Genomic DNA, 26,569 nt, shown 5'->3' with positions numbered 1-26,569 from the left:
TCTGTGGAACCACCTGGCAGAGCACTCGCTGAGATGAATTTAATCAACAAAACCCAGAGTTGTATCAAACTCACGGTATATGTTTTCCATGTAGTGTCTGCAAATCTGTCACTCGTTAAAGTCAGTGAGATTGCTCGTATGAACTGTGACTAGTTTGGTATGTATACATTGCAGAATGAGCTCCAAGTTTTAGGTTTTTAGGAGGCGTTGGGTGCATGTCTGTGACGTGGTAAGAGCAAGTATCGCACAACGATGGAGTTGTTACTGTATTAACTTGCTTTAGATGTTAATGAATGTGGTGGCTATTTATTGAATTACATGGAAACCTGAAGAACTGTGATGAAATATTTTGACTTAAAGTTTTCTCCTCCAAATTAATATAAAATTATATCTTTGATTCACGGTCAGCATAATAAAACTGGCCAGTGCTGATGTGAGTATAGCCTCTTCTATGGTTCAAGTCAAATAAAAAAGTAGTAGGAATATGGAATGCTGCTCCAACTGTAAAATTATCATGAAAAGAAAAAATGAGGGAGTTTCTGTCTGATGTCAAACTTACTCCCTTTACAAATACAATGGCTTAGGGATATTGGCTCTTATTTGCATATTCTTGCCTGTTCACAAGGCTATTTTTACACTTTTGGTCATTATACCTTTTAACTGATGTTGATTGCTTAGTGCATCACTTATTGTAGAACTAAATTTACCTCTGCTCCCACACAAATGTGATGTTCTTGCTTTTAACATCTCATGTCAATGATTATAGTTATTGACTCATTGCATTTGAATTACAGAAACTGTTCTACGTATTTAACAAATGAATACCACGCCAATTCAAACAGTCTTCTTTTTAAATTGTTTTATAATTGCTTCACTTTCAGTTTTGTGCATTTTTAAGAGTGCATATTGTACGATCATGCCAGTGGTCAATAAAGTATTTTGAGGCTTCAAAAAAAAAAAAGGAAGGTTAGTGAATTGATAATCATCACTTCAAATCACTAATGACAAAGTAGCTACCTAAAATGGATTGCTGTTTTTCTAGCACATGTGAACTGATATCAGGCCCGTTTCCAGAAGCAAGTAACTCAACTGAAAAACATTACAGTTGGCACTAATAGTCACCCTGGTGCAGCAATATCAGCAGAGATTCCAATACCTAACTGTCGGTGGAAATATTTCTTACTATTTGTGGAGGCTGATTAATGTTAGAGTTGAAGCATGCTGTCACAGATTGGTGGAAAGCTTGCACTGCTGCTTCCTAAAATGTTTGAATTATTGGAGGATATTTGTTTCCAGGCATGTAAATCTGGCTAATTTTGCTTACCCCAGATTCACAAGACTGACTTTTCAGTCGTACCTCCCCAGACTCTGGTTTTCTCAGGCCTCACAATTTAATTAGATATCAGGCTTGGTTAGATTAATATTTAGATGAGAGATCTTAATCCAGAGCCTACTGTGGTGTTGCATAGTTAATAGGCTATAAGCCACTACACTGCCCTTCTCCCTCTGAGCCCAATTGTTCTCTCTTCTAGAACAGTAGTTCTTCACTATTTTCTTTTTGAGCTTTCCCTCTCACCCACTGTTGTAACAGAGTCTGGACACTGTGTATGAAGCAAGCAGGAGGGTTTATTACACAGTGCTGGTGGAGTGTCACTTCGCTTATTAGGTTTGGTGAACACTGCCAAGACAATAGGTTACAGTTGATTATATAGGATGCCGATGGGCGAATGAAGTGATGGAGTGGGGAAGATCCCGGACCCCCTGGATAGGTGCTAACCGTGAGGCAAAATGAGAGCAATAATCTAAAGCTTACATAGTGTTTTCCGTCCATAGGTTATAGAGTACCTTACATCTAGTTAAACAAGTACTTCAACAAAGCAGACATCAGTTGTCAATTGTGTTAAGTGGCAATGTGTCTGTTAGCATCAGGAAGGTATCTTTGCATGGATGTGATGATCTATTGGTGTTGCACCTGGGGAATTAAAGCAGTAAGGGTACATGACAATTGCGCATTTGTTCCTAGCACCATTGAATGTTATGTCCTGTCTCTCACCTGTAGGGCCTTTCCCTGGGATGTAATTGTCTGGGTAGTTATCTTTATGATGATCTTCCTCTGATGGGCTGGGTGGGGGGGGGGGGCAACCTTCATGTACTGTGCCTTTGGCATAGGTGTGTGTGTGCCTGTTCTAGACTTGAAATTTAGAATAGGGGTTCTTAACAGAATATCATAGCCTGCCTCAGACATTTTTACCCTACACCACCCACCAACATACTACAAAATCTCTACCACTCAGCTGTGCCCCAACTAGTTTTCTAACTATAAAAGCCAGAGCTGATGTTGAGGGGTAGCAAGCTGTGCAATTGCTAAGATCTTTCTCCATGCTACAGAGCATCTGACACAGCTAAGTTGCTTAGGTTTTTGCTTGAGCCCTGGGCAGTGGCACTCAGGGCTTTAGACTTTATCCCTCCATGGCAGAGGTTAGGCTTTGTACCCCGAGCTCCAGGGAATCGAACACTGGTCCTGCTCGGCGGCCCCCCCTGAAACCTGCCTGCATCCTCCACAGGGCTCCTGGGACTCTGGTTGAGAACCACTACTATAGAATTGTTGTCAATCGACAATTGTTGTCCCTTTGGTGTGGGTGCAGGGTGCATTCTTCTTCTGAACTAGCAGCTTATTTTGCCAGTGCCACAGGTGATGAAAGGGGCACCCTTCCCTTTTCCATCCAATTTCAGAGAACTCAAACCCAAGAGGATGCTGGCAAGAATTAGGGCCTGAGTTCCCAAGTAGCACTGTGGTTGCCTTTGGTACTGGATCACAAAGAAGGAATATTATATCTCTTGCTTTTTTTATGAGTACCTACTTGCACGTAGCCTACATTCAACCATGGAGCAATTCAGTTTCAAGACCATATTTACTATTTCTTCCTTAATGTGCATTAAAATACATGAATACATGTTGATAAACAGGATTTCTTGCAGATGAAGTACAGGCAGTCCCCGAGTTACGCGGATCCGACTTATGTTACGAATAGGGATTTTCTCGCCCCGGAGGACTGGAGTGGCGGGACGCCTGGTCCCGCTGCCCGCCTCCTCCGGGGCAAGAAAAGCTGCTCCCCATCTCCCAGGTCTGCTGGGGGAGCCACCAGACCAGGGAGACGGGGAGCAAAGCAGCGGAGGACCCGGGCTGGGCCCGCGGCACTTCCAGCTGATCTGGAAGCGCCCCGGGTCCTCCACCGCTTTGCTCAGCGTCTCCCTGGTCTGCTGGGGGAGGGGGGGAAACGCAGCTAGTGCCCCCCCGCCCCCCAGCAGACCAGGGAGACGTGGAGCAAAGCCCGGGGCCTGTGGTAGAGCAGGTGGGGCGCTGCCGGTTGGTCCCGCAGCACCGCTCCTTGGCGCTACTGGACCAACCCGGCAGCACCCCAGCTGCTTTGCCCCAGGAGTCCTGATTCAGCCGCTGGTGATCAGTTTCAGCAGCGGCTGAATCAGGACGCCTGGGGCAGAGCAGATGGGGTGCTGCTGGGTTGGTCCAGTAGCACCGAGGAGCGGCCGCGCTACTGGACCAACCCAGCAGCACCCAAGCTGCTCTGCCCCAGGCGTCCCCAAGTCAGCCGCTGCTGAAACTGACCAGCGGCTGACTTCAGGAAGCCCGAGGCAGAGTTGCTCTGCCCCGGGTTTCCTGGAATCAGCTGCTGATCAGTTTCATCAGCAGCTGACTTGGGGACGCCTGGGGTTCTTAAGTTGAATCTGTATGTAAGTCGGAACTGGCGTCCAGATTCAGCCGCTGTTGAAACTGATCAGATTCAGCCGCTGTTGAAACTGATCAGATTCAGCAGCGGCTGAATCTGGATGCCAGTTCCGACTTACATACAGATTCAACTTAAGAACAAACCTACAGTCCCTATCTTGTACGTAACCCGGGGACTGCCTGTAGTCCTAAAATGTGTCCCTGTGGAACTTGGTAGTTGAAAAGGGAGATAAATATACATTACGCTTAAAGACACCAGAAGTGATGCCTTGACAATACCACTAGAAATGGTTTGTTTCTGTCCCAGCAGTGAAAGTGATATTCTGGCAGTTACATCATCCAATTAGGGTGATCAGATAGCGCTAGTGGAAAGTTCCAGTGAGGTAAGAGACAGTAATGCTGAAAATCAGGGACAGACCAGCAATCTCATTTTACACAAGTAGATGGTATTGGGGAGGGGGAGGAGTTAAGTGAGATTGTCTCAGGTGACAATTTGCACTCTAGTGCTTGCTTTCACTGAGTCACTTTTTTCTTTCCTGTTCATAATTATTACAAAAGTTAATTAATAGTCCTGTGTATCTTAGAAGTATCAGAGGCAGTGGGGGCGTGGTGGGGGAGGCAGTTGCATGTGAACTGGTATGCACAGGGAGCCAGCTTAACAGCTGGCTCCCCACACGCACTGGCTCCCACCTCTCCCTACCCACTGCCTCTGATACAGAGGCAGCGGGGGGAGGGGAAGCTGCATGTAACTGTTAGAATTAACGGGTATACATTCACATCCCTAGTATTTTTCCCAACAAAAGTTGCATTGAAGAGTAAACGCTCTTACTGTTTTGTCACCAAAAGGCAGTTTTTGGCTACAAAACATGTCAGTATAGACAAGGCCAAATTGTCTCAGCTAAATTCAAGATGGAACAGATTGTTTAGTATAAATAGTTAACACACATTTCAAAGGACCATTCATGGTGAAGTGGCCTGTTAACACCACTCTGTTCATGGAAGGAGGGAAGAAGGCAGTGAAGGAGGAAGAGGATTAAATCCAGTATCTTTATTCGGTCCATGTTAGAGTCTAACAAAGCTATGAATTGTAGTTCCTAGGCTCATATTTTTTAAAGTATTGTGCCAGTTTCCCTTGAGGATGGGCACTGATAAGTCAGTTCTAGAATGATCACTGTGTGAAAAGTGTTCACTCAGAAGTATGTGATGTTTTTGGCTTTTATCATTTTCCTATGGGAGTTCATTTGCAAGCATGATTGTCTGGTTTAACCCACATAGTTATTGTTCTTTAGGCACCTAGTGCAGTGGATGAGTTATACCGGGTGTTATGATAGCCATATGTAGGATACATAAATCTTGAAAAGACATGTTGAGGGGTGTTGACTCTAGCAGTGGAGAAATGTCTGCAAGACCTGCCTCTGTTTTGAGTTGGTGTGCCCAGACCAGTGGGGAGCGTGCTTCTGATGATGAGCTTGGAGAAGTGGGGAGCTGTTCAAAGGCCAGAAGAGGGGATTCTGGAAAGGTACTTTTCAGGATAGGGGGCCCATCTAGTACTGGTTGTGGTTGTTCGATGATACCCTGCATGTGTTCTGGTGTGTGATGGTAGATGGCAACTCAGGGTGAGAGTCAGAGGCATTTTTATTTCTGAATAAAGCAGGTTCTCTCAGGTATTTGGGAGGCCTGTTCCATGATGCAATCTATTACTTTGGTGGAGTGTCCTTGTTTGATGCAGGTGATTCTGAGCATTTTTAAGGTGTAAATCCCAGATTTTCTCTTCAGCTCTTAGCCTGTGGTACCTGAGTGCCTGACTGTAGATAACAGATTTCTGTGTCAGAGTGGTTACTGGGTCTGGGAAGGTAGGTGTGGTGGTCCGTGGGTTTCTTGTGTATAGTTGTCTGTAGGGTTCAATTGTTGAAGCTGATTGTGGTGTCCAGGAAGCTGACGTGGATGTGGGAGTGTTTCATAGAGTTTAGTGGATGGGTGGTGATAGTTGAAGATGTGGCTAAGCCAAAGTTAATCTATTACAGTTTTTTAGGGTTTCTGGAACTTAATTGCACTATGACCACCTTCTGACAACAAAAATGCTATAGGGTGCCAGGAAAGGTGACCAAAGCATGAGTCTGTCTGATTCCCACTGCCCTGAGTGGAGAAAACAAAACCCGAGTTGCACTGCCCTCAGTGGGGAAGAGGTCAGAGCCGAAGCCCAAGGGCTTCAGCCCCAACCAGAGGGCCTGTCGCTTAAGCCCCACCACCCAAAGTTGAATACTTTGGGCTTCAGCCCTGGGCAATGGGGCTTTGATGTCCTGAGCCCTAATAAGTCTAAGCCAGCCCTGGTGATCCCATTTTAATGGGGTCTTGACCCACAGTTTGAGAACCACTGAGTTAAGGTAATGCCTCGGAATCTGAGGAATTCTAGGAAAGCATATGGGCCAGATTCTGCTCACCTTACTCTTGTAGGTATTCCAAGTGAAGTGAGCAAGACAACTCATGTGTAGAACAAATAGGATTAGACCTATATGAATGCATTAGCCTGATGTTCATGTATCTATCAGTAAAAACCTAATCAGTAGGAGTATGTAGTATACAATAAAGATAAATGGTTCATCCTTACAGCATTCTGTGTGTTGGCTATCTTAAGTAACTTTTTTCAAGGCTAAGGAAATACATTTTTTTTTCTCCCTTATAAACTCCGTGGTAAAAGGCAGATGAGTTGATTTTGGTACTTGCACTGGTAAATATTAACAAAGCATATAGGAGTATGTGCATGTAGTGGGATATAGTACAAGGAACTTGGGTTATTTTTCCTCTTTCCCTAATGAAAATAATTGCTTGAAACTATATAGAAGTGTAACCACCACTGGGGCTTTCTGAGCGATTGAAATATGAATTAGACATTAAAATGCTGAGTGGAAAAGAATGGACACAATCATGAGGTATTGTAGGAACCTTGCTGTGCTTCTCTCAGCATATGTAAAGTGCTCTATTTTTCAATGCTGACAAGTATTTTAAAATCAATTATTTGAATTTTAAAACAGTAACACTCTTCAGGCATGGGGTTAATCAGGGATAAACTGCATGTTGTAGTTGGATGGAGGCATTTTGCCTTTTCCATCTTTGTGCTTTTCCAGATTACAAGAGGAGTTCATATACCTTTTTGTTTACATAGGGGGTGTGTGCAGAATTTATACTGCACAGAATTTCACATTAGGTTTAAAAAAAAAAAGTTCAGTTTTGTAATGCAGCACAATAGACCTGATCTTGGGCCCATTGTGCACTTAGAACTCCCACTGAAATAAGTAGGCGTTTTGGGTGTGCAATGAATATATAGTAGTGGAGTCACTCATGCTTCCAGTTTTTCACATTGGGAACCAATTTGTATAACTGGATGCAGTAATAGCAGCACTTGTCTATGAGTAGGTAGTAAACCTCTTAGAACCCAGTGGGAGGTTCAAAACTATTCTGAAGTGACTTGAGCATTTTGTGACTCCGCAAGGCAGGTTAGTAATAGTGTTACTAAAGGAGGCGCTCTTAATCAGCAATGAAAATCTGTAATAACAGCTTGGATCTGAGTATCTTCTTTATTTTTTATTGTTTCTAAGTGAGACAATTAAAGATTTTGAAGTTTTCTCTTAATACTTATTTTGGGCTGCATTTTGCAACTCAATGGGAATTGTATAATAATCTTGAACTAAGAAAATTGTGTACACAGTATGTAAGCTTTTCAGGGCTACTTTTTATTAGCTCAGATATTCTTATAGCATCAACAATGTATTAGGCATGTGCAGACATAAAGACCAAGTCCCTGCCTCAAATATATTGTATTGAAATGTAATAAACTTAAAGAACTTTCTACTGAACTTGTACTGAAAGATTTCTGCAAGAATAGTTGGAGATGAGGGGTGAGAAGAAACAGGAAACGCCTTAGACAATATTATGTCATCTCAGACCTTGCAATAAGCTTTAAATAAATGCTAAAGCTAAATTTGTAGATTTCTGAAACTAAGAAGAATTGCTCAATGTTAATGTTGTAGGTTTTGAGCACAGTTATATGTTTTTTTTTCTATTAGGAATGACTATTTGGAAAAATGTAACATTCTTTTCTGTCATTTTTCATGTTTTGCAAAAGTGTATATGAATTATAGGAATGTATTCCTATGGTTGTTAGTTAAAGATGTTTGTTCCCTTTATAATCTCCTTTCACAGGAGTGTTGAATTTGTCCCGGGGATTTTTATGGGTCAAATAAACAGTAATGTAAGCTGCACATCAAAAATAAGCTTCAGAGGGGTAGCCGAGTTAGTCTGTAACAGGAAAAACTACAAAAGTTAAAAAAACTAAAAAAGGATAAGGATGGTTAGAACCTAATACTGGTTTGAAGTGCTAAAACAGTTTGGCTTCCAATGGGCATACATAACCCTTATTTATTTGCCAAAATGGGGACCATAGGGATGGGTGATGCAGCAGGAAAAGTAGATCACTGTAAGGTGAAAACTAAAGATGCCTCCCTTGTACTAGCATCTTTGCTGGCAGTCTCAAACTGGAAGGTCTGATTTACTTTCTCTTTGGATTAAAAAAAAGACTTAAATTCCCATAACCATCAGTCAGATAACTTGTACTGGCATTACACTGGAATATTTTAAAAACAGATTTCATGCTTAATGTTCTAGATTCTGAGTTGTTATTCTGGCCATTATTTTCAATGGTATTTCCCTGTATGTAGTAATAGGTCTCCTGATGTCAGTGTTCCTGTGGCTTTTAATCATAATTCAAGGTTACAGTGGATTAAACAAATGCAATTACAATGCACATTTCCATTTTCCCCTGACCTGGATCTGCTGGTTTTGATGATGTTCTTTAACTTTTTGTGCTAACCAGTTAGCTGTCTTTTTAAGCTGGGATCAGTCTGCACCTTTTTTGGGAAAAAACCCATCACAGCTAAGTGTTTCCCACTCATATATTTATAAATCTTCCAGTCATCTTCAATCCAGATTTTCTTACATTTTCTGATTGAGTCACAATTTGGCAGAAAAGAATAAAATCACACTTGAGATTTTTTTTTCAATTCATATTTCTTTTAAGCTAAAATAGCATGTTTCAAGCAATTGGCAGATGCCCACTAAAAGCCAGATGGTGGATTTCCTTTGGTTGAATCATTTAGGGCCTGTGCAAACTAATTTAAAGCCTATATCACTTAATAATTACAGTGTGAATGAGGGAAGCTTCATTTTTGAGCTTACAAGCGCACAGAAGAGTTATTTGCAAGACAGGATGGCTTTTTTAAAATGGCTTTTTAATAATAACCTAAATTTGTATTTTTCTCCTGCTGAATGAACTTTCTTCTGCTGGAATCAGCAGTTTTCAGGAAGTGTTTTCCATTTGTAGGAAATGGAAGCCTGTTCTTAAGACACTCCTTTCCACCCAAGTCATGTGGTTTAACAAAAAAAAAAAAACCATGTTTTGCTATGGGATGAAGTTCTTTTGCACATTCCTCTTGAAGATGAGCTATGATGAATTGCACAGTAAAGTTAAACAATTTAAAATACTCATATATAAAATGGGGAGGCACAATAAAGGAAATTAGTAGTAAACTAAACACTTATGTAACCATACTTGGACTCTGGGTCACACACAGAGTTTGTAATTGCATAACTGAAACCAGCTGATAATAAACAGTATTTTTAGACACACAAGATGTATATTTGACTGTGTTCTCAGAACAGGCCAAATCTTCCTTTGTTTCACAAAGCAGGGAAGCTTGTAGTTTCTCCTCAAACCAGGTTGCTGCCATACTGTAATTAGCAATGGGAATGATGGGATCTCAGCAGTAGCTTATGTTGCTGCATTTCCTTTGTTAGCTTTATCAAGAATATCATGATTACTTATGAAATTATTTTGAATTTCAGCTAAGAGAGAATCTGTTGTAATTACATTCCCTGCTTCCAAACTCCATAGGGAAAAGTGGAAGCTGCTCTCATTTCTGTGTTCTTCGCATGCTTGATACTTTTGATGTGAGTCTGTAAAAGAACTGAAACGGTAGGACCTGATCCAGATCCCACTGAAATCATCCGTAGAAAGACTCTGCTAAAAGACTCATATTGACTTCAATAGTTTGTGGATCAGCCCTTAATGAAAAAAGTTCTTGACTAACCACTGAAGGACAGATCTGTCACTGTTACTCAGATGGAGTCGTGCCTTACCTTGTGAGTGATTTTATATCCTTCCATGATCTACAGGACAAGTGTGGCAAGTGCTAAACTCTTCAACACTCTGATGCTAACAGACCAGATTCTGTTATGGTTCTGGCTTATGTAGCACTTTATTCCATTAGCTTTCTCATTGACTTCAATGGGACTAATTGAGAAGTAAGGGGTTCATAATCTGGCCCTTAATGTTCTTCATGATACCTTGTCAATCTGGGTATGTCTACACTACCACCCTAGTTCGAACTAGGGTGGTTAATGTAGTCAATCGAAGCTGCAAATGAAGCCCGGGATTTAAATATCCCGGGCTTCATTTGCATCTTGCCATGCGCCGCCATTTTTAAATCCCCGGTAGTTCGGACTCCGTGCCCGCGGCTACATGCGGCACGGAGTAGGTAGTTCGAATTAGGCTTTCTAATTCGAACTACCGTTACACCTCGTTCCACGAATTAGCCTAATTCGAACTACCTACTCCATGCCGCGTGTAGCCGCGGGCACGGAGTCCGAACTACCGGGGATTTAAAAATGGCGGCGCCTGGCAAGATGCAAATGAATCCCGGGATATTTAAATCCCGGGCTTCATTTGCAACTTCGATTGACTACATTAACCACCCTAGTTCGAACTAGGGTGGTAGTGTAGACATACCCTCTGCGTGGTAACTGTATAATGCTCAGATATTCCTGTTTGTCTGATTTGATCCACAGCTCCTATTGTTCCTTAAAGCGTTTTCTGAAACAGAGCAGACAAAGTTGGCAATGCTCACTGGGATCCTGTTGGCTAATGGAACGCTTCCTGCCACCATACTGACAAGCCTTTTCACTGATAACATTGTCAAAGAAGGTAAATTTTTTGTGTAGTACTTAAAAAAAGTTTGTAATGTTTTGTTTTTTTCTGAATTTAGCTTTATGGGGACTTTTGAGCTCCACTGAGCTCTTCAGTCAACAGTTGGGGTTTCTCATATCTTGGGACCATCATAGCATCAATTATATTGCAAGCAACATGGGAACAGTACAACAAAGGGTAACATTTTAAAGCAGATGCCGATACATACTGAAATAAGCCATCCCCAAATCCCAACTATAACATAGTCATCAAAGAGGGAAAAATAACAAAAGGCAAAATAAAATAAGACTACTAAAATGGATGTGTATAGACTACATCTAAAACCTATTATGAACAAGCTACAGTTTGATCAATCTGGAAGAGTGTTGTGGCATTTCAAAAGAACAAAATATAACATCAAGTCCTAAGCTATGTACAGTATTATTTTCCAGAGGTGCCAAGACTTCAAAGTTTATAATTCATCTGCGTGAGAGCAGAGGCATGCCTTTTTGATCCCGTGGTTAATATTTTGTCAACTATTAATTCAAAACAAATATTTGTATTCATCAATCCAAAAAAGGCCCAATTAACACAACACAGGACTAACCAATGATTAAGTGAGCTAGAGCAGAGATGGATTTAATGCAGTTTGAGTGCCCATTCAGAATTACTGAAGCAAAAATATACCATTAAAAGAGGGAGAGATTTATGTTTGAAGGGCTAGCTGACCCATACTGTAGTATCTGCCTCTGAGTTTTTTAACAGTGGCTACATTTTTTTTGAAAATGGCTTATTAATCTTTTTCACTCATTACTTTCTAGCTTTGACCATTTCATTAGTTTGTGTAAAGCAGGAGTGCAAAAATATAACAGATTAACAATGTCTCCCATGTGTAATAACTTTTCAAGCAGAGTATTAATTAGTTTGTCACTAAAGCTATTAAGTTGTTTCAGTAAAATGTCTATTATAGGAACATAAAGAAAAAAGTGATCAAAGCCAGGGTAACTTACAGCAGATCTGAATCTGGTCCACAATGTGCAGTTTACCTCTTTTGATGAATACAGCCCCACTTGTGTGGACAGATTCCATAACAATAGAGAACTCTTGAGTCCGTTCTTTTCAAATTATCTGTAATGGTGTACGGTAGGTTAGAGTGTTTTTAGACCAGTTCAACTGCTATGATACAGCTACATTGTTGCAAACCCTTCAAGTAAACAAGCAGCATATTATCTCTTAACCAGGGCCGGCTTTAAGATGCACGGGGTCTGATTCCAGAGACGGGGCCTGCGTGTGTGCCTGGCGGCGGAGCCTGTGCGTGTGCCGGGCGCGGGGCTCCCTTAGGCGCGGGGCCTCATTCTGGGGAATCGGCCTAAAGCTGGCCCTGCTCTTAACCACAGTGTTATGCTTAAAAGAAGCACACGGGATCTTTTTTTGGGGGATAAGGCAACATGCCGCATTTATTGATGATACAATGAAATAGCATATGCGCGCACACACACACTCTGATGGAATGCTTATAATTAAGTTGCTCGGCCCAACCTATTGTCCGGACTGATGCCCCTCCTGGTCATGATCTTAGCAGGACAGAACCCAAAGAACCCTACAAAACACCCCATCTTTTATAGGATATTTCTTTCCATGCAAGTCTATGCATTTTGCCTCGTCAGGCTGTAATTAGACATTCAGCATCACAATCAATCTTCTTATAACATGTGCTTATTGGGAAGAAGTTCTCACAGTCATCTGATATCAGTATGCTGACAACCCCTCAGGAATGTTGTCTTTCCAGCAAAAGTTATGATTGGTTCCCTATTAAGGGGTGCTTGCCTCTAGTTTCAGGGTTTGTCAATCTGCCCAGGTAGTCTGTCTTCGGTGTGCTTTGATTATTATTTGGTGCTTCTGAGTCTCCAGCTCCTCCTCTGGCCATTTGAGCATGCAGTGGCCTTCACACTTATCTTTCCTAAAACATTCTCTCTCTCATTCACGCAAACAATACATTTACATAATTGCAGCATGGAAAAGGGGGTACTGCTAGTCACTTTAACAAAGTTACAAAGTCTTTCCGCATTAAACTGTTTTCTATCTACTGCAAGGCCTTATCTAACACTAACATCGCTATGTATTACAACGGGGGTTCCCAAACTTTTTGACACCAGGGACCAGTAAATCTATTCACGAGCATTTACAGGATGGTAACATTAATTTGCATATTCATTAAGCAAATGATGAATATGCATATATGTTGTTTCTGCCCCCCTCCATAGACCCCAGTACCAAATTTAGCAAAGCTTTTGATATAGTCACCCACAATATTCTTGCCAGCAAGTTAAGGGAATATGGATTGGATAAATGCACTGTAAGATGGATAGAAAGCTGGCTGGACCAGGGTTTCTCACTTTTTACTTTAGTTGGAACCCATTTTTTTTCAGTACTGTTTTTTTGCAGTTCAAAAATATAAACGCATATTAAAAAAAATGAAAAGAATAAATTTTCACTGTTATTTATTCACAATAATAATAATAGTACATAATATAAATAATGATATAAAATACTACCTAACTTATTATTACCTTAATTACAATTTAACCAGTAGACTTTTAACAGTTGTAAAGTTTTTATTTATAATTGAATGAGCTGAATATGTCATTTATTATGTGTGCACTTTATCGCTTTTAAATAACTAAAAAGAGAACTAATGGTAAGAGTGATGTTGTTTTGCATCACACAGCAACTTTGTCAGGAGCAAAAGAAGAAAGTTTTATTCTCAAATTTGGTTTGACATTCAATCTATTTCTATATTTATGTTTTAAGAAAACCAAAGACACGAAATTAGTTTCACACTTATATGTTGTGACAAAAGGCATTAAGAATTTGACTGCTTTCTCAGATAAATGTGAACATTCATTTCTACAGCTCAACCAAAAATCAATTGAGCGTTTATCAAAGTTCTCTTTTAAGGCAGAGTCACAGGACAGTTCAATTAATGACTCCACTTCTGATGCATTCAGTTGTAATATTTCTTCATTTTCGGTGTCAACAGTAAATGGGTTTTTAATCCATTTTATTGGCGTCAACTGGAGGAAAATATTCATTTAAGCTTGATGTTAGCCCAAGAGATGTTCTTGGATTACTGCAGAAATCGCATCTGAGACATTAGTTTCAGCATATTTTTCTTGTAATTCAGTTAAAGTAAAAAAAATTTAAAGTTTCTCTTGTTAACTTGCTGTGCCCATAAACGACATTTTTAATTGTTGCCTAACTTTGAAAATATTAATTTTAGTGCCTTGTAAATTCAGACTTAAGTCATTTAAAAGACAAAATGTCTCATAAGTAAGCCACCATTGCTAACCAAGCAAATTCATGAAACTTGTCTTTAAATGTAAATATAACATCTTTTGCCGATAGAGGGTGTCGCTCCAAGAACAATAAAACTTCATCCTTCATTTCAAAGAGTAGTTTCAAAATGTTTCCTTTCGACAGCCATCGAACCTCACAGTGTAGTAAGAGATGCTCATGTTCACTTCCTAATTCGTTGCACAAAGCAGTAAAGATTCTGGAATTCAAAGGACGAGATTTTATATAATTTATAAACTTTCACACATTCTTGAAGAGTGGAACTCTAAAGTGATGGCATCGTTTTTACAGCTAGTGCCTCTCTGTGAATACTACAATGCACCCATACGCAGTCTGGCACTACAGCTCGAATCCGCAGGACAAGCCCAGTGCGAGACCCTGCCATTGCTCGAGCCCCATCAGTGCTCAGTCCAACACATTTTTTCCAGTCAATATTGCTTTGAATAATAAAATCCTTGATTAGCTTAAACATTTTGGCAGCTGTTGTTCTTGTTGGAAGTGGTTTACAGAATAGTTAGTTGTTTTTCCAGTTGCGTTCTTTAGCCATTTATCCATACTGAAGATGAAAATAAGAGGGTATTTAATTGAAAATAAATGAAGAAAATGTAAGCAGTTAACCTAAGAAGACGTTGTCGTGCTGTGCAGAAACAAGCTGAGGCTGCTGTGTCACATGATGGAAAACCAATGACACAAACTTGGCCACATGAAAACACGCGCGCATTGGGGAGACAAAGCCCTTTCCCTGGGGCCTACTGCCCCCCTTACCAAGTGGCCTAACTTCCTCGGCAGTGCTCAAGTGCTGTGCTGCCTGTGCAGAGAGCCCGCCCCTAGGCACAGGCTGGAGGCTCTCAGCCCCTGTCCCCTTCACTCTGGAAGAGCCAGCGCGACAAGGTGCTAGGACCGGGCAAAATTCGCTCACCCACCCAACGAGGAAGTAAGCACTGCCTGGGATCCTATTCATTATTCCGAGTTCTGGCAGGGAGATGCACAGAGACTGCCGCCACCTAGCAACCCCGGTTGTATCCTCCGCCCAGCCCAACCAAGGGCTTGGGGGACCCGGCGCCACACGGACAATCTGGGAGCCTGGAATGCCCTGGCGGCCATGCTGAGGCCCGGTATATATATTTTTTTTCCACTGACCGGTACCAGGCTGCATACTCAGTTTGGGAAACGCTGCAAACGACCACAGTTTGGGAAACGCTGTATTACAATATTCTATCCCTTCACTTCAACATGCTAACATCAAACAGAGCTGGAGCTAAGTTAACAAAGCTGCCTGGCCCTGTGTGAGATCTACATCTTGTGTTTAAGTTTAATTCAATCCTTTTGCTATAACATATTATTATAACTGACTTATTAGTTACAAAATTCCATTCCAGTGCTACAACAGGACTGTGACATTAAGGCAATGACCTTCAAAATGAGACAACACACCTTCTTTGTATGTGGTAGCATAGATCCCTCTTCTGTAGGTGTGCATTTGCCTTGTGTAAGAACTGGATTTTTAATAGTCATGTCTGTCAGGGGTGTGCATGCTCCCATAGATGCTGGAGGGGCTTCTGTACCCCTAGGTTGAAGTGGGTCTGTCATATACAGGGTTTATAGTTTGGTTCAGTGGCTTTCAGCACCTTCACTATGAAAATTGCTGCAGTGTCACTGCATGCTCCTGTGCCATCTTATGCTCACATGTGAAGACATAATAAAGGGTGTAGCAGCTGCACTTCTCCCTGAGTTTCATTTTGCTGCTTGAAACAGTGAGACTGAACCTGGGGAGTGTTCAACCTACTACTGTTTTTTTTCCCCCTCTAGTTTCAAACATGCATTATTCAACAAAGAATCATCTTTCCATCTATCTTATTTTTTTTTCCTCCAACTGATCATTCTCTTCCTTTGTGTACCGTCACCCTAAAAAAAAAAAAAAAAAAGCAGATACTCCATCATTAGGGATCTGCCAGAATGCTACTTTGTTATGAGAGACAATGCCAAGTATGAGAACTTTTGCTCCAGAATGGGCCAAACTAGGATCATTGCCAGATGCCTTTCTCCCTGCAGTAGTATGCCTGTCTAATTCCCCTGATAGTGATTTCCAAGGTTGAAAGGTCATTCTTGAAGCTCATCTTGAGTGAGGCAGTTTTGGCTGATTGCTATTACAGATGACCATTCACTTCCAGATCCAGCTTCCAGACTTTCCAGGTCTAATCTCTCAGCCCATGGCCAGATGCTCCACCCAGACAGATAATCATTGCACTTGGCAGCATGGCTGTTGGTTGGCTGAGTACCATGGACAGGGACTACTAGAGGTCTGGGAAATCCTAAAACGGGAAGAAAAGCCTCTACCTGAAAAACATTTGTCTAAATAGAAAAGATTTTCAACACAGACCATCCCAGCCCAATGTCAGCATCCTTAGTTACTTACTGCATTTAAAGCAGGCCAATCTTCCTTTCAGCTCTGTTAAAGACACTTTGTGTAACACAATACATCTCGCAGTATTACCAGCTGGTTGGTGTAATTTTTCTCATAAAACATCAAGTCTGCGACTTGGAGCAGCCCCCAGCTTTTCTCAAATGCTATACCTTGGACTTAGCTGTAAAGCCAACTTCAGGAGACCAATACTTTAAATGCTGTTGGATACATCTGAAATTTCTAATTTCCCACCATCCTGAGGGGGTACTACTTTAGTCCCAACGGGATCAGCACAGACCCATACTTGAAGAAAAACGAACAGTTCTCTTGTATTGGTGGTATTCTTCAGGATGGTACTAGTGTGGATTCCAGGACCTGCCCCTCAGCAAAGTCTTTGATACAGAAAGAAAAGTCACGGCCACTTTGCCCTTTATATTCTCCGCTGGGAGCACAAGAGGCACAGTGCACATATGACACCAGAGAACACGCCTATTAAATAATCTGAACTTGTGTGCATGAGGCATGTGCACTTACAATGGGATCCATAGTGATTACAACACCATGGAGAACCACAGCCGTGTGTGTGTGTGTGTGTGTGTGTGTGTGTGTGTGTGTGTGTGTGTGTGTGTGTGTGTGTGTGTGCGCGTGCGTGTGAGAGAATCTGTGCTCACTGGATGGTATTGCAACTGTTCAAAATAGCCCTGGGTGGAACACCTTTTCATTTGCAGCATGCTAACCATCATTACATTTGTTTTCTAAATGCTGCAGAAAGAAAGGCCACAGCTGCTGTACTGCTCTGCCCACAGCTTTCACAATGGGAATAAATGTAGGAGAAAATCCAAACAAAAGCATTAATCTGTGTCTTGGGGTAATAGCCTGTAGTGTTTCTAAATGACATTCTGTTTTAGTTACAGGAACACAAAAGGCATCTGAAAATACACAAACCTAGGATTTATTTTTAACTTGAATTACAAATGCTAAATTTCAAATGAATGTGGAAGGATACAATTTTTATGCCATGTGTAAATCCAGAGCAAAAAAACTGACATTAATAACCCATAATCTTAGGTGTTCTAAACCTTTGACAGCTCCTTACTCACTTCTAGTACTTATGATTCAAGACACATACTTGCCAAAAACTTCCTTGTTTTTTCTGTTGGTTTTTGCAGCCAGTGAGCCTTTTGCTGTTGCACTTTCATCTGTCCAATACAATGACGTGTAATTTGGTCCAAGTAGCTGCTGTGAAACTTTCAGTAAAAGAGTTGTGTTTTAAAGCAAAATCTTGGTAATGGCTGTGCCAACAGTCATTATGGTAACAAAGTGGAATGTTTTCCTTACATGAGTTTTCTAGAATGTCCTATCTACTGCAAAATATATAATGATTGGTCTGTATATAGGCTGTGGATGGTGATTTCTAACTGTAAATGATTTATATTGTCTTGTATACAAGTTCAGTTATAGATTTGGAATGCATAATTTATTTAAACTTTTTGGTAGACTGAGCTGTGGTTAAAATGAGTTGTTGCATACATGGGCATACATTGTTCTTTAAATCTTAGGTTTGTCAAACACTCATTTTCACTGCTGAATAGTCAGGGCTATGCAAATGTACAGTATTTGGCTTTGTCAGTTTCAGCTTAGAACTTGATATATGAATTGCAAAGTAAAATGCATCTGTGGTTCTAGTTAGCTATGCCCACAGCCAACATTACAGTGTGGTTCTGGTTCATGACTACAGCTCCTAGGTGCCAGCTCATGCCCACAGCCAACATTATACTAAATAAGGTTGAAAAAAACTGCTATAACAATATCCTTGAATATCATGATTGGGATGCTAAAGGAATAATCTTTCAAAAAAAATTGTTCATGATTTGCTACAAATGAAGAAAGAAAATGAGCAGCTATAAACTGGCAAAGAACTATTAAGTCATGCTTGCTTCCTACCTAGCTATGCTTTTTATTTTCATTTTTAAACCATATGATTTTGAAGTGAGAGAGATGAAGGGTTTTCTATGCTGGCATGTAGGAGCTGTAGTCATGAACCAGAACCCCACTGTGATACGCATTGTACAAACACACAACAAAAAAACTCATTAGTTACTTGCAAAAAACAAAACCCCTATGGAATTTAAAAGAGAATGCACTTCTGCTTTAAGATATTACATAAGCATTTTGAATAGCTACAATCTAGAGATGTGAAGGACTAGTCAACTATCTGATAAGCAAATGCTTTATCAGATAGTTGACAAGTTGGTCAACTAGTCATTCCCCCGGGCCCCCTTTGCTGTCTCTATCAAAAAGAGGCAGCAAGGAGAGGAGAAGGAGGGGGGTACTTACAAGCAGCAGCACCGTGTGAAGCCTGGGGCCAGACCACGGGCTCCATGCGCGCTGCCACTTTGGCACACCAGCCTGGGAGCCTGGAGTCAGGCTCCTTGAGGTGTTTCAAAGCAGCAGCACCACACGGAGCCCAGGGTCAGCTGGGGATTCCCCAGCTGATTCTGGGATCTGCACAGCGCTGCCGCTTTGAAATGCCGCGGCAGGAACCTGACTCCGAGCTCCTGTAGTGGCATTTCAGAGCGGCAGCAGTGCTTGGAGTCCTAGGTCAAAGGGGAGACCCCAGCTGATCCAAGCTCCACATGGTGCTTTCGCCTTTAAAGTGTAGCAACAACCCAGGGCTGTTTCTACACTTCAGAGGTGGATGCCCTATTGACTACTTGAATAGTCGATGTAAAATGCATTGACTATTCGATTAGTCAGTTACCTGTAATTAACATCCATGGTACAATCCCACAGTGATTCTAGGTACAGGAATACAGAAGAAAAGATTGTACATACTATATTTTTCCTTATACTGAGCTAAACCATGTACAAAGGAGGTAATACTGTTTGGCTTATCATAAAGCATGGGCTCTGTAAATCTTGAGGGTTTTCATCTAGTTTTTTCCAGTGCATTTAATTTATTTCAAACTATTTATAATGTCAAGCATTCTTCTGCTTAAATCATTTCCCTATCTAAATCCGATAAATTCATTTGCTCATTTTCTTAAATCATTGACATATTTTATAAATGAAAACAAGATCAATTCCAAAAAGAACAATGGGGGAAATATTAAATGATCAATTGCAGGTGGAAAAATAGCATGTTTGAAAGTACTTGAGAACTTTGAGAACTTTGAGAACTAAGTCAGAAAAATAAGACTGCATTCAAAATAAACACAGTACTTGCTTGTTGTTTTTTAGAAATAATCCAGAGGATACGCATTCTTACTTTCTACCTAGCTTTCATTCAGAAAGTTGCTAATAGTGTGTGGTTTTGTTTTACTTTATTTTCTTCAATAGGAATTGCAGTATCTTTTGCTGTAAAACTTTTCAAAGCATGGATGGCAGAGAAAGATGCCAACTCAGTTACCTCCTCTTTGAGAAAAGCCAACTTAGACAAGCGATTGCTAGTAAGTACCATGCACTTTCTGGAAACTTTTTTTTGTTTTAGGAAGAAGTTAGTTGATGATAGTTGGCCATAAATGTTTAATTACCACTAATGCTGCCTCCCCCCCCAAATTGCAATATTTTACGTCATAGCAATAATCTTAGCGCTATTGTCCCTGCACCATTGTTAAAGCATTTGTTTAATGTCCACTGAAAAACTGTTACCAGAATATAAATAACCAGTATGTGTGTATTTTCAGGTTTTATCTTTATTGATTTATTTTGGTACAGGTTGAACCTCCCTGGTTTGACATCCTCAAGACCTGACCGGTCGTGAACGAGGGGGAACTTGCTAGACCAGGGGAGGTTCCGTGCCACCAGTCTCTTATCCAGCCCACCCCTCCCTGCAGCTGGCTCCTTCTGGCCCAGGTTGTGGCTGCTGCCAGGTTGTGGCTGTGGCTGCTGCCGCTGGGGTCAAGCTCTGGCCCCCCTGCTGTTGGCCCCACCGGGGTTTCACAGGGACAGAGCTCCCCAGCTGCTACCAGCCCAGCTCCCAGTTGTTGCGTGAGGCTCCCAGTTGTGCCACAACACCAGCCCCGCTTGCCCTGGACTCTGGTCCAAGAAAATCTGTTGTCCTGTTGGATCAGGGATGCTGCCAGATATGTATCCTGATTTAGGAAGATATAGCCTGTAGTTGTGCAAAACCAAAAGTGAAGATACAGTGCTTTGTGAAATAGTTACACCATCAAAAATGAATTATACCACTTTGATTTTAAACTAAAAATGATGAAATACTGTTAGGATATCATACAGTGAATACAGAACTAAGCAATTTGGTAGAGTCAGTGGTTAGAAAATGACAACTGCAGAACCAGTAGGAACATATAATTCTGAGGTCATCGCAACAGCCAGAAGTTTTGAGAATAGCAGGCCCCTGAAGAGAAATGGAAGATTCTCTATCTAATGGAGATTTCATTTCCTTAAAATTTTTCAACTAGATTATAAAGACAGATTATAAAATCTGAATTTCCACATAACACAGAGTTTCACCAGTTCCTGCTTCTAAACCAATGTATGACTTAACTAGAGCGTATATTTCCTTAAATCAAAATGATGAAGAATATACCATATCCCTTCAAAATCTGTTCCAATAGCTAATTACCCTCATAGTTAAAAGTAAATGTCTGTTTATTCATTTCAGGATGAACATTGCTATCTTCAACTTTTATCCATAGAAATATATTACGCTATTGTCTGCTAGATAAAAGGCTTCGGGGCAGATATCTATGTAGGCACTTTTGGAGCAAGATCTATAAGTAAATTGAGTGTGTCTGTTGTAAGGCCTGTTACACAGATCATGAATCATCCTTTCAGACAGCAGGAATTGGTGTGTAAATAACTAGGAATGTAAAATCCCAGTTAAGCAGTTAAACCTAACATTTAACTGGTAACTGACTAAGCGGGATCTAGCTGGGGGATCACTCCAGCCTAGGTGAAGACTCCCCAGACTGTGTGTTTCCCACTTCCATCTCCACATTGGAGCTGGTTGCTGGTTCCCAGCCCCCTGGCTCCCAGATGCTGCTGGAATAGCCCCAGTCTGCAGTGGGCCCCCTGCAGGGTTGGAGTGGCCCCCTACTTCCTGGCTGCTGTAGCTGCTCCAGCCTCTACTAGTTACTGATAAACTGGAACCAGTAAACCTTTCACATCTCTATCAGCCATTGAGTCCCTGCCAAGATGAGGTGCGAGTTGTAATAGCAGTCTTGGGAATTATCGTCGGTTTTTTTTTTTGGGTAGTTCGATTTTCATAATTCACAGATATGCTATTGCTGTGAATTATAGGGACTAAATGATGCCATCCCTGTGAATGAGTTATTTCAACAGTGTACTGCCTATTTAACACAATCATTCCCTATTTATTGGATGACTCTTAGAAATATTTCTAACAACGGTTGTGCAGCATGTGGTAAATAACACACTGAGTCTTTCACAATGTACATATCTAGAAATACTTTATGGTTATGGTCACTGATATTTGCAGGATGATCTACGTTTGTGCTCACTAGTACACAAAGCTTCTGGAACTGGGTGGAGAGACTGGAGGAAGAGAGGGGTTTTTTACATTCTGTATAATGCCTCCTGTAATTTTGTTTTGAAATGGGTATCTTAAACTCAAAGTTTTTTCATGAATGTGCACACTTCACATTAATTTGTAAATCACTTGTCTTTGAATATAACTTGAAGAGTTGTAGCTTTTTCTGTTACCAACTATCCCTAGAACAAGACTAGAAAAGTTAATGTTGCCTCTCCACTGAAAATACAACTATTAATTTTCTTTTAAGTCTGTTAGCAGTTACAGTTCTTCATCTTCAACTTGAGGTCCCTATGTTAATTTTGAACCAGTTTTCCTTCCTCAACATAAGCATTCTTTGTAGTTTAACAGGGGAGCATTTTCTGCCTTCTAGGAATTATTTCCAGCCAATCGACAGAATGTGGAGCATTTTGCTAAGTACTTCATTGATGCAGGCCTAAAAGAGCTCTCGGATTTCCTCAGAGTCCAGCAGTCACTGGGGACCCGTAAAGAACTTCAAAAAGAACTACAGGAACGTCTTTCTCAGGAATGCCCAATTAAAGAGGTGGGAAGAAGTTTTCTCTATTTTTATACTGTTACCCAACTAGGCAAAGCCTTAAATGAACAGTGACTATAGAGAAATGTGTTTATGCCCCACATGCTTCCCCTAGCCATCTTAAAATTATTTAATTTACTCCTTATATAATTCTGCACAAAAACATAATCACAAGATTCTCCGTGTTGTCAAAAATGGTGCTATAATTACTTTAGTTTCACATTGTACTTCAAGACTTGAAAAATGAACAAATGTTACTCTGTAGAAAAATGTAAGGGAAAACCATTCTGTATATGATTGCAGCTAATTCCTCTTGTTTGTTCTATGTTATAATCTGTATTTATAATTCAGAGTTTTATCTAATTGTACAAACTATTGTGGGAAGTTTCTTTATTCCACCAGGTAGTGATTTACGTAAAGGAGGAAATGAAGAGAAATGATCTGCCAGAGCCTGCAGTGATTGGACTCCTGTGGACCTGTATAATGAATGCCGTTGAATGGAACAAGAAGGAAGAGCTGGTTGCAGAACAAGCACTTAAACATCTAAAGGTATGTATGTATGTATGTGTGCATGTACCAGGGTTGTAAATGAGAAAATACTCCACAGATATCAGTACAATTTTTTTCATGTTTAAATCTGCAGGCATCAAACTTGGCATGACATTGATATTAAGTATTAGAACAACACTTTAAAATATATATATATAGAATAATTTCGTATGACTTCTGTGTGGTGACAGCCATTGGTAACAACGTGTCTGAAAAGTATTCAGAGGCATATATAATAAAAACAATAATATTATAGGCAGTATTTCCCAAATGAATTGGAAAGAACTGTAGAATAAATATTAGGCACTGGAATTGGGAAGGACATAGTTCCACTGAAGAATTCTGGTGAACTTGTAAGCTCTGGTTAGGCTATACTCACCACAGTCTTGTAAGGCAAACCCACTTTGAGTGGTGGTTGGGGAAATAGCTGAACTCCTGTATAATAACATGGATCTGTGCCTTGCACACTATGCTGTTTACCTGCCCAAATCTCTATAATGTTGGTTCCCTCCCACTGCTATTCCTTCTTCTTCAGTTCTTTCTCCTAAGGTTGGTGTTCAGTATACATAAGGCATGTAGCTGCTTGGGTCCTGCATCTCACATAGGGTCTGCACCTTGCATGCTGGCCATAGCCCCCTCTCTAGTTGTGGGACCAGATGGGAAGAAAAACTCAACACAACTCTTTTCCAGCAGAAAGATGCATTTTGGAGTTCTAGCAGTGACTTTATTTACCAGTCTGGGGGCTGGTGAATCTTTCAGTTGATAGTTGTAGCACTGCATCTAGGAGTTGAGGTTTGGTTTTGTTTTAATATGGGGTGCAGCATTAATAATGCAGCGTGTGTGTGTGTGTGTGTGTGTGTGTGTGTGTGTGTGTGTGTTAAGGGACAATATGCATAATTCTAACATTGGAAAGATAGTTAGAAGATGTCCTTATTTATGTGAGTAGTTCCACTAAGACCAGTGGAACTGCATGTCTGTAAAGTTTGGAGGCTTGGCCTGTTGATACGTACATTGACAAACTCACTGTCATAGAACCATAGAATCATAGAACTGGAAGAGACCTCAGAAGGTCATCAAGTCCAGCCCCCTGCTCTAGGCAGGCCCAATTCCAACTAAATCAACCCGGCCAGGGCTTTGTAAAGCCGAGACTGAAACACCTCCAGGGATGGAGACTCCACTACTTCCCTAGGTAACCCATTCCAGTGCTTCACCACCCTCCTAGTGAAATAGTTTTTCCTAATATCCAACCTGGACCTCTCCCACCACAACTTGAGACCGTTGCTTCTTGTTCTGCCATCTGTCACTACTGAGAACAGCCTCTCTCCATCCTGTTTGGAACCTCCCTTCAGGAAGTTGAAGGCTGCTATCAAATCCCCCCTCACTCTTCGCTTCTGCAGACTAAACAGACCCAAGTCCCTCAGCCTCTCCTCATAAGTCATATGCTCCAGCCCCCTAATCATTTTGGTTGCCCTCCGCTGGACCCTCTCCAATGCGTCCACATCCTTTTTGTGGTGGGGGGGCCCAGAACTGGACACAATACTCCAGATGCGGCCTCACCAAAGCCGAATAAAGGGGAATGATGACATCTCTGGATCTGCTGGCAATGCTCCTCTTAATGCAACCTAATATGCCATTAGCCTTCTTGGCTACAAGGGCACACTGTTGACTCATATCTAGCTTCTCATCCACTGTAACCCCCAGGTTCTTTTCTGCAGAACTACTACTTAACCGGTTGGTCCCCAGCTTGTAACTATGCTTGGGATTCTTCCGTCCCAAGTGCAGGACTCTACACTTGTCCTTGTTGAACCTCATCAGATTTCTTGTGGCCCAATCCTCCAATTTGTCTAAGTCATTCTGTACCCTATCTCTGCCCTTAAGCGTATCTACCTCTCCCCCCAGCTTAGTGTCATCCGCAAATTTGCTGAGGGTGCAATCCATCCCCTCATCCAGATCATTAATAAAGATATTGAACAAAACCGGTCCTAGAACCGAACCTTGGGGCACTCCGCTAGAAACCGACCGCCATCCTGACATCGAGCCATTGATCACTACCCGTTGGGCCCGGCCTTCTAGCCATCTTTCTATCCATCTTACCGTCCATTTATCCAATCCACAATCCCTTAACTTGCTGGCAAGAATATTGTGGGAGACCGTATCAAAAGCCTTGCTAAAGTCAAGGTATATAACATCCACTGACTTCCCCATGTCCACCGAGCCAGTTACCTCATCATAGAATCTAATCAGATTGGTCAGGCACGACTTGCCCTTTGTGAATTCATGCTGACTATTCCTAATCACTTTCCTCTCATCCAAGTGCCTCAATATGGATTCCTTAAGGATCCCTTCCATGATTTTTCCAGGAACCAAGGTAAGACTGACCGGTCTATAGTTCCCTGGATCATCCTTCTTCCCTTTTTTGAAGATGGGCACTACATTTTCCTTTTTCCAGTCATCCGGGATTTCTCCCGATCTCCACGACATTTCAAGGATAATAGTCAAAGGATCCACAATGACATTTGCCAACTCCCTCAGTACCCTCGGATGCACTAAGTCCGGACCCATGGATTTATGTATGTTTAGCTTTTCTAAATAGTTCCTAAATGTTCTTTACCCACCATGGGCTGTCCATCTTCATCCCATCTTGCGTCACCTGGCGCAGAAGTCCAGGAGCCGACCTTGTCCGTGAATACAGAGGCAAAGAAAGCATTGAGTACTTCAGCTTTCCCCGCATCATCTGTCACTAGGTTACCTCCTTCATCCATGAGGGGCTGCACACCCTCTCTGATCACCTTCTTCTTGTTAACATGCCTGTAGAAACCTTTCTTGTTATCCTTCACATCCTTAGCCAGTCGCAATTCCATTTGCGCTTTCGCCTTCCTGACAACCCCCCGGCATTCTCGAGCTATACCTTTAAACTCCTCCCTGGTCATTTGTCCAAGTTTCCACTCTTTGTAAGCTTCCTTTTTGTGCTTAAGTTCACTAAGGATTTCCCCTGTAAGCCAGTCCGGTCTCCTACCATGTTTGCCTCTCTTGCTACGTGTCGGGATGGTTTCTTTCTGTGCCTTCAATAAGGCTTCTTTAAAATACTGCCAGCTGTCCTGGACTCCTTTCCCCTTCATGTTAACATCCCAGGGGATTCTGCCCATCAGATCTCGGAGGGAGTCAAAATCTGCTTTTTTGAAATCCAAGGTGAGTATTTTACTACTCTCTTTTCTTCCTTTGGTCAGGATCCTGAAATCTACCATCTCATGATCACTGCTTCCCAGGTTGTCACCCACCTCCACTTCCCCTATTAGATCCTCCCTGTTTGTGAGCAGAAGGTCAAGCTGCGCACGGCCCCTGGTCGGATCCTTCAGCACCTGTGTCAAGAAGTTATCCCCAACATTCTCCAAAAACGTCCTGGATTGCCTGTGTACTGCCGTATAGGTTTCCCAGCAGATGTCAGGGTG

The 26,569-nt window shown here is 41.5% G+C and overlaps 1 protein-coding gene and 2 long non-coding RNA genes across 19 annotated transcripts in view; 1 reads left to right on the top strand and 2 right to left on the bottom strand.

The window, feature by feature from the left end:
- The window catches only part of LOC106733017 (uncharacterized), an 88,098-nt gene that overhangs the window by 9,964 nt on the left and 51,565 nt on the right, over window positions 1–26,569 (bottom strand). Inside the window, exon 2 of one of the 5 annotated variants that reach the window (XR_012902021.1) lies at window positions 11,774–11,891. The exons of the other annotated variants lie outside the window; for them this stretch is intronic. This is a non-coding gene — a long non-coding RNA (uncharacterized LOC106733017). The remainder of the gene's footprint in view (window positions 1–11,773; window positions 11,892–26,569) is intronic. 5 annotated transcript variants of the gene reach the window in all.
- Window positions 1–26,569, top strand: part of BZW2 (basic leucine zipper and W2 domains 2) — a 95,511-nt gene that overhangs the window by 47,848 nt on the left and 21,094 nt on the right. For all 13 annotated transcript variants that reach the window (XM_075922262.1, XM_075922261.1, XM_075922264.1 and 10 more), the window contains 4 exons: window positions 10,646–10,781; window positions 19,861–19,970; window positions 22,410–22,580; window positions 22,974–23,120. In XM_075922262.1, coding sequence (XP_075778377.1) covers window positions 10,646–10,781; window positions 19,861–19,970; window positions 22,410–22,580; window positions 22,974–23,120 — 564 coding nt within the window. The remainder of the gene's footprint in view (window positions 1–10,645; window positions 10,782–19,860; window positions 19,971–22,409; window positions 22,581–22,973; window positions 23,121–26,569) is intronic.
- The window catches only part of LOC142827330 (uncharacterized), a 53,567-nt gene continuing 40,432 nt past the window's right edge, over window positions 13,435–26,569 (bottom strand). Inside the window, exon 4 of the long non-coding RNA XR_012902022.1 lies at window positions 13,435–14,316. This is a non-coding gene — a long non-coding RNA (uncharacterized LOC142827330). The remainder of the gene's footprint in view (window positions 14,317–26,569) is intronic.

Source organism: Pelodiscus sinensis, chromosome 2 (assembly GCF_049634645.1).
Source record: "Pelodiscus sinensis isolate JC-2024 chromosome 2, ASM4963464v1, whole genome shotgun sequence".
NCBI lineage: Eukaryota > Metazoa > Chordata > Testudines > Trionychidae > Pelodiscus > Pelodiscus sinensis.
Note: the sequence above shows the minus strand (reverse complement) of the source record. Positions and strands in the feature narration are given on the sequence as shown.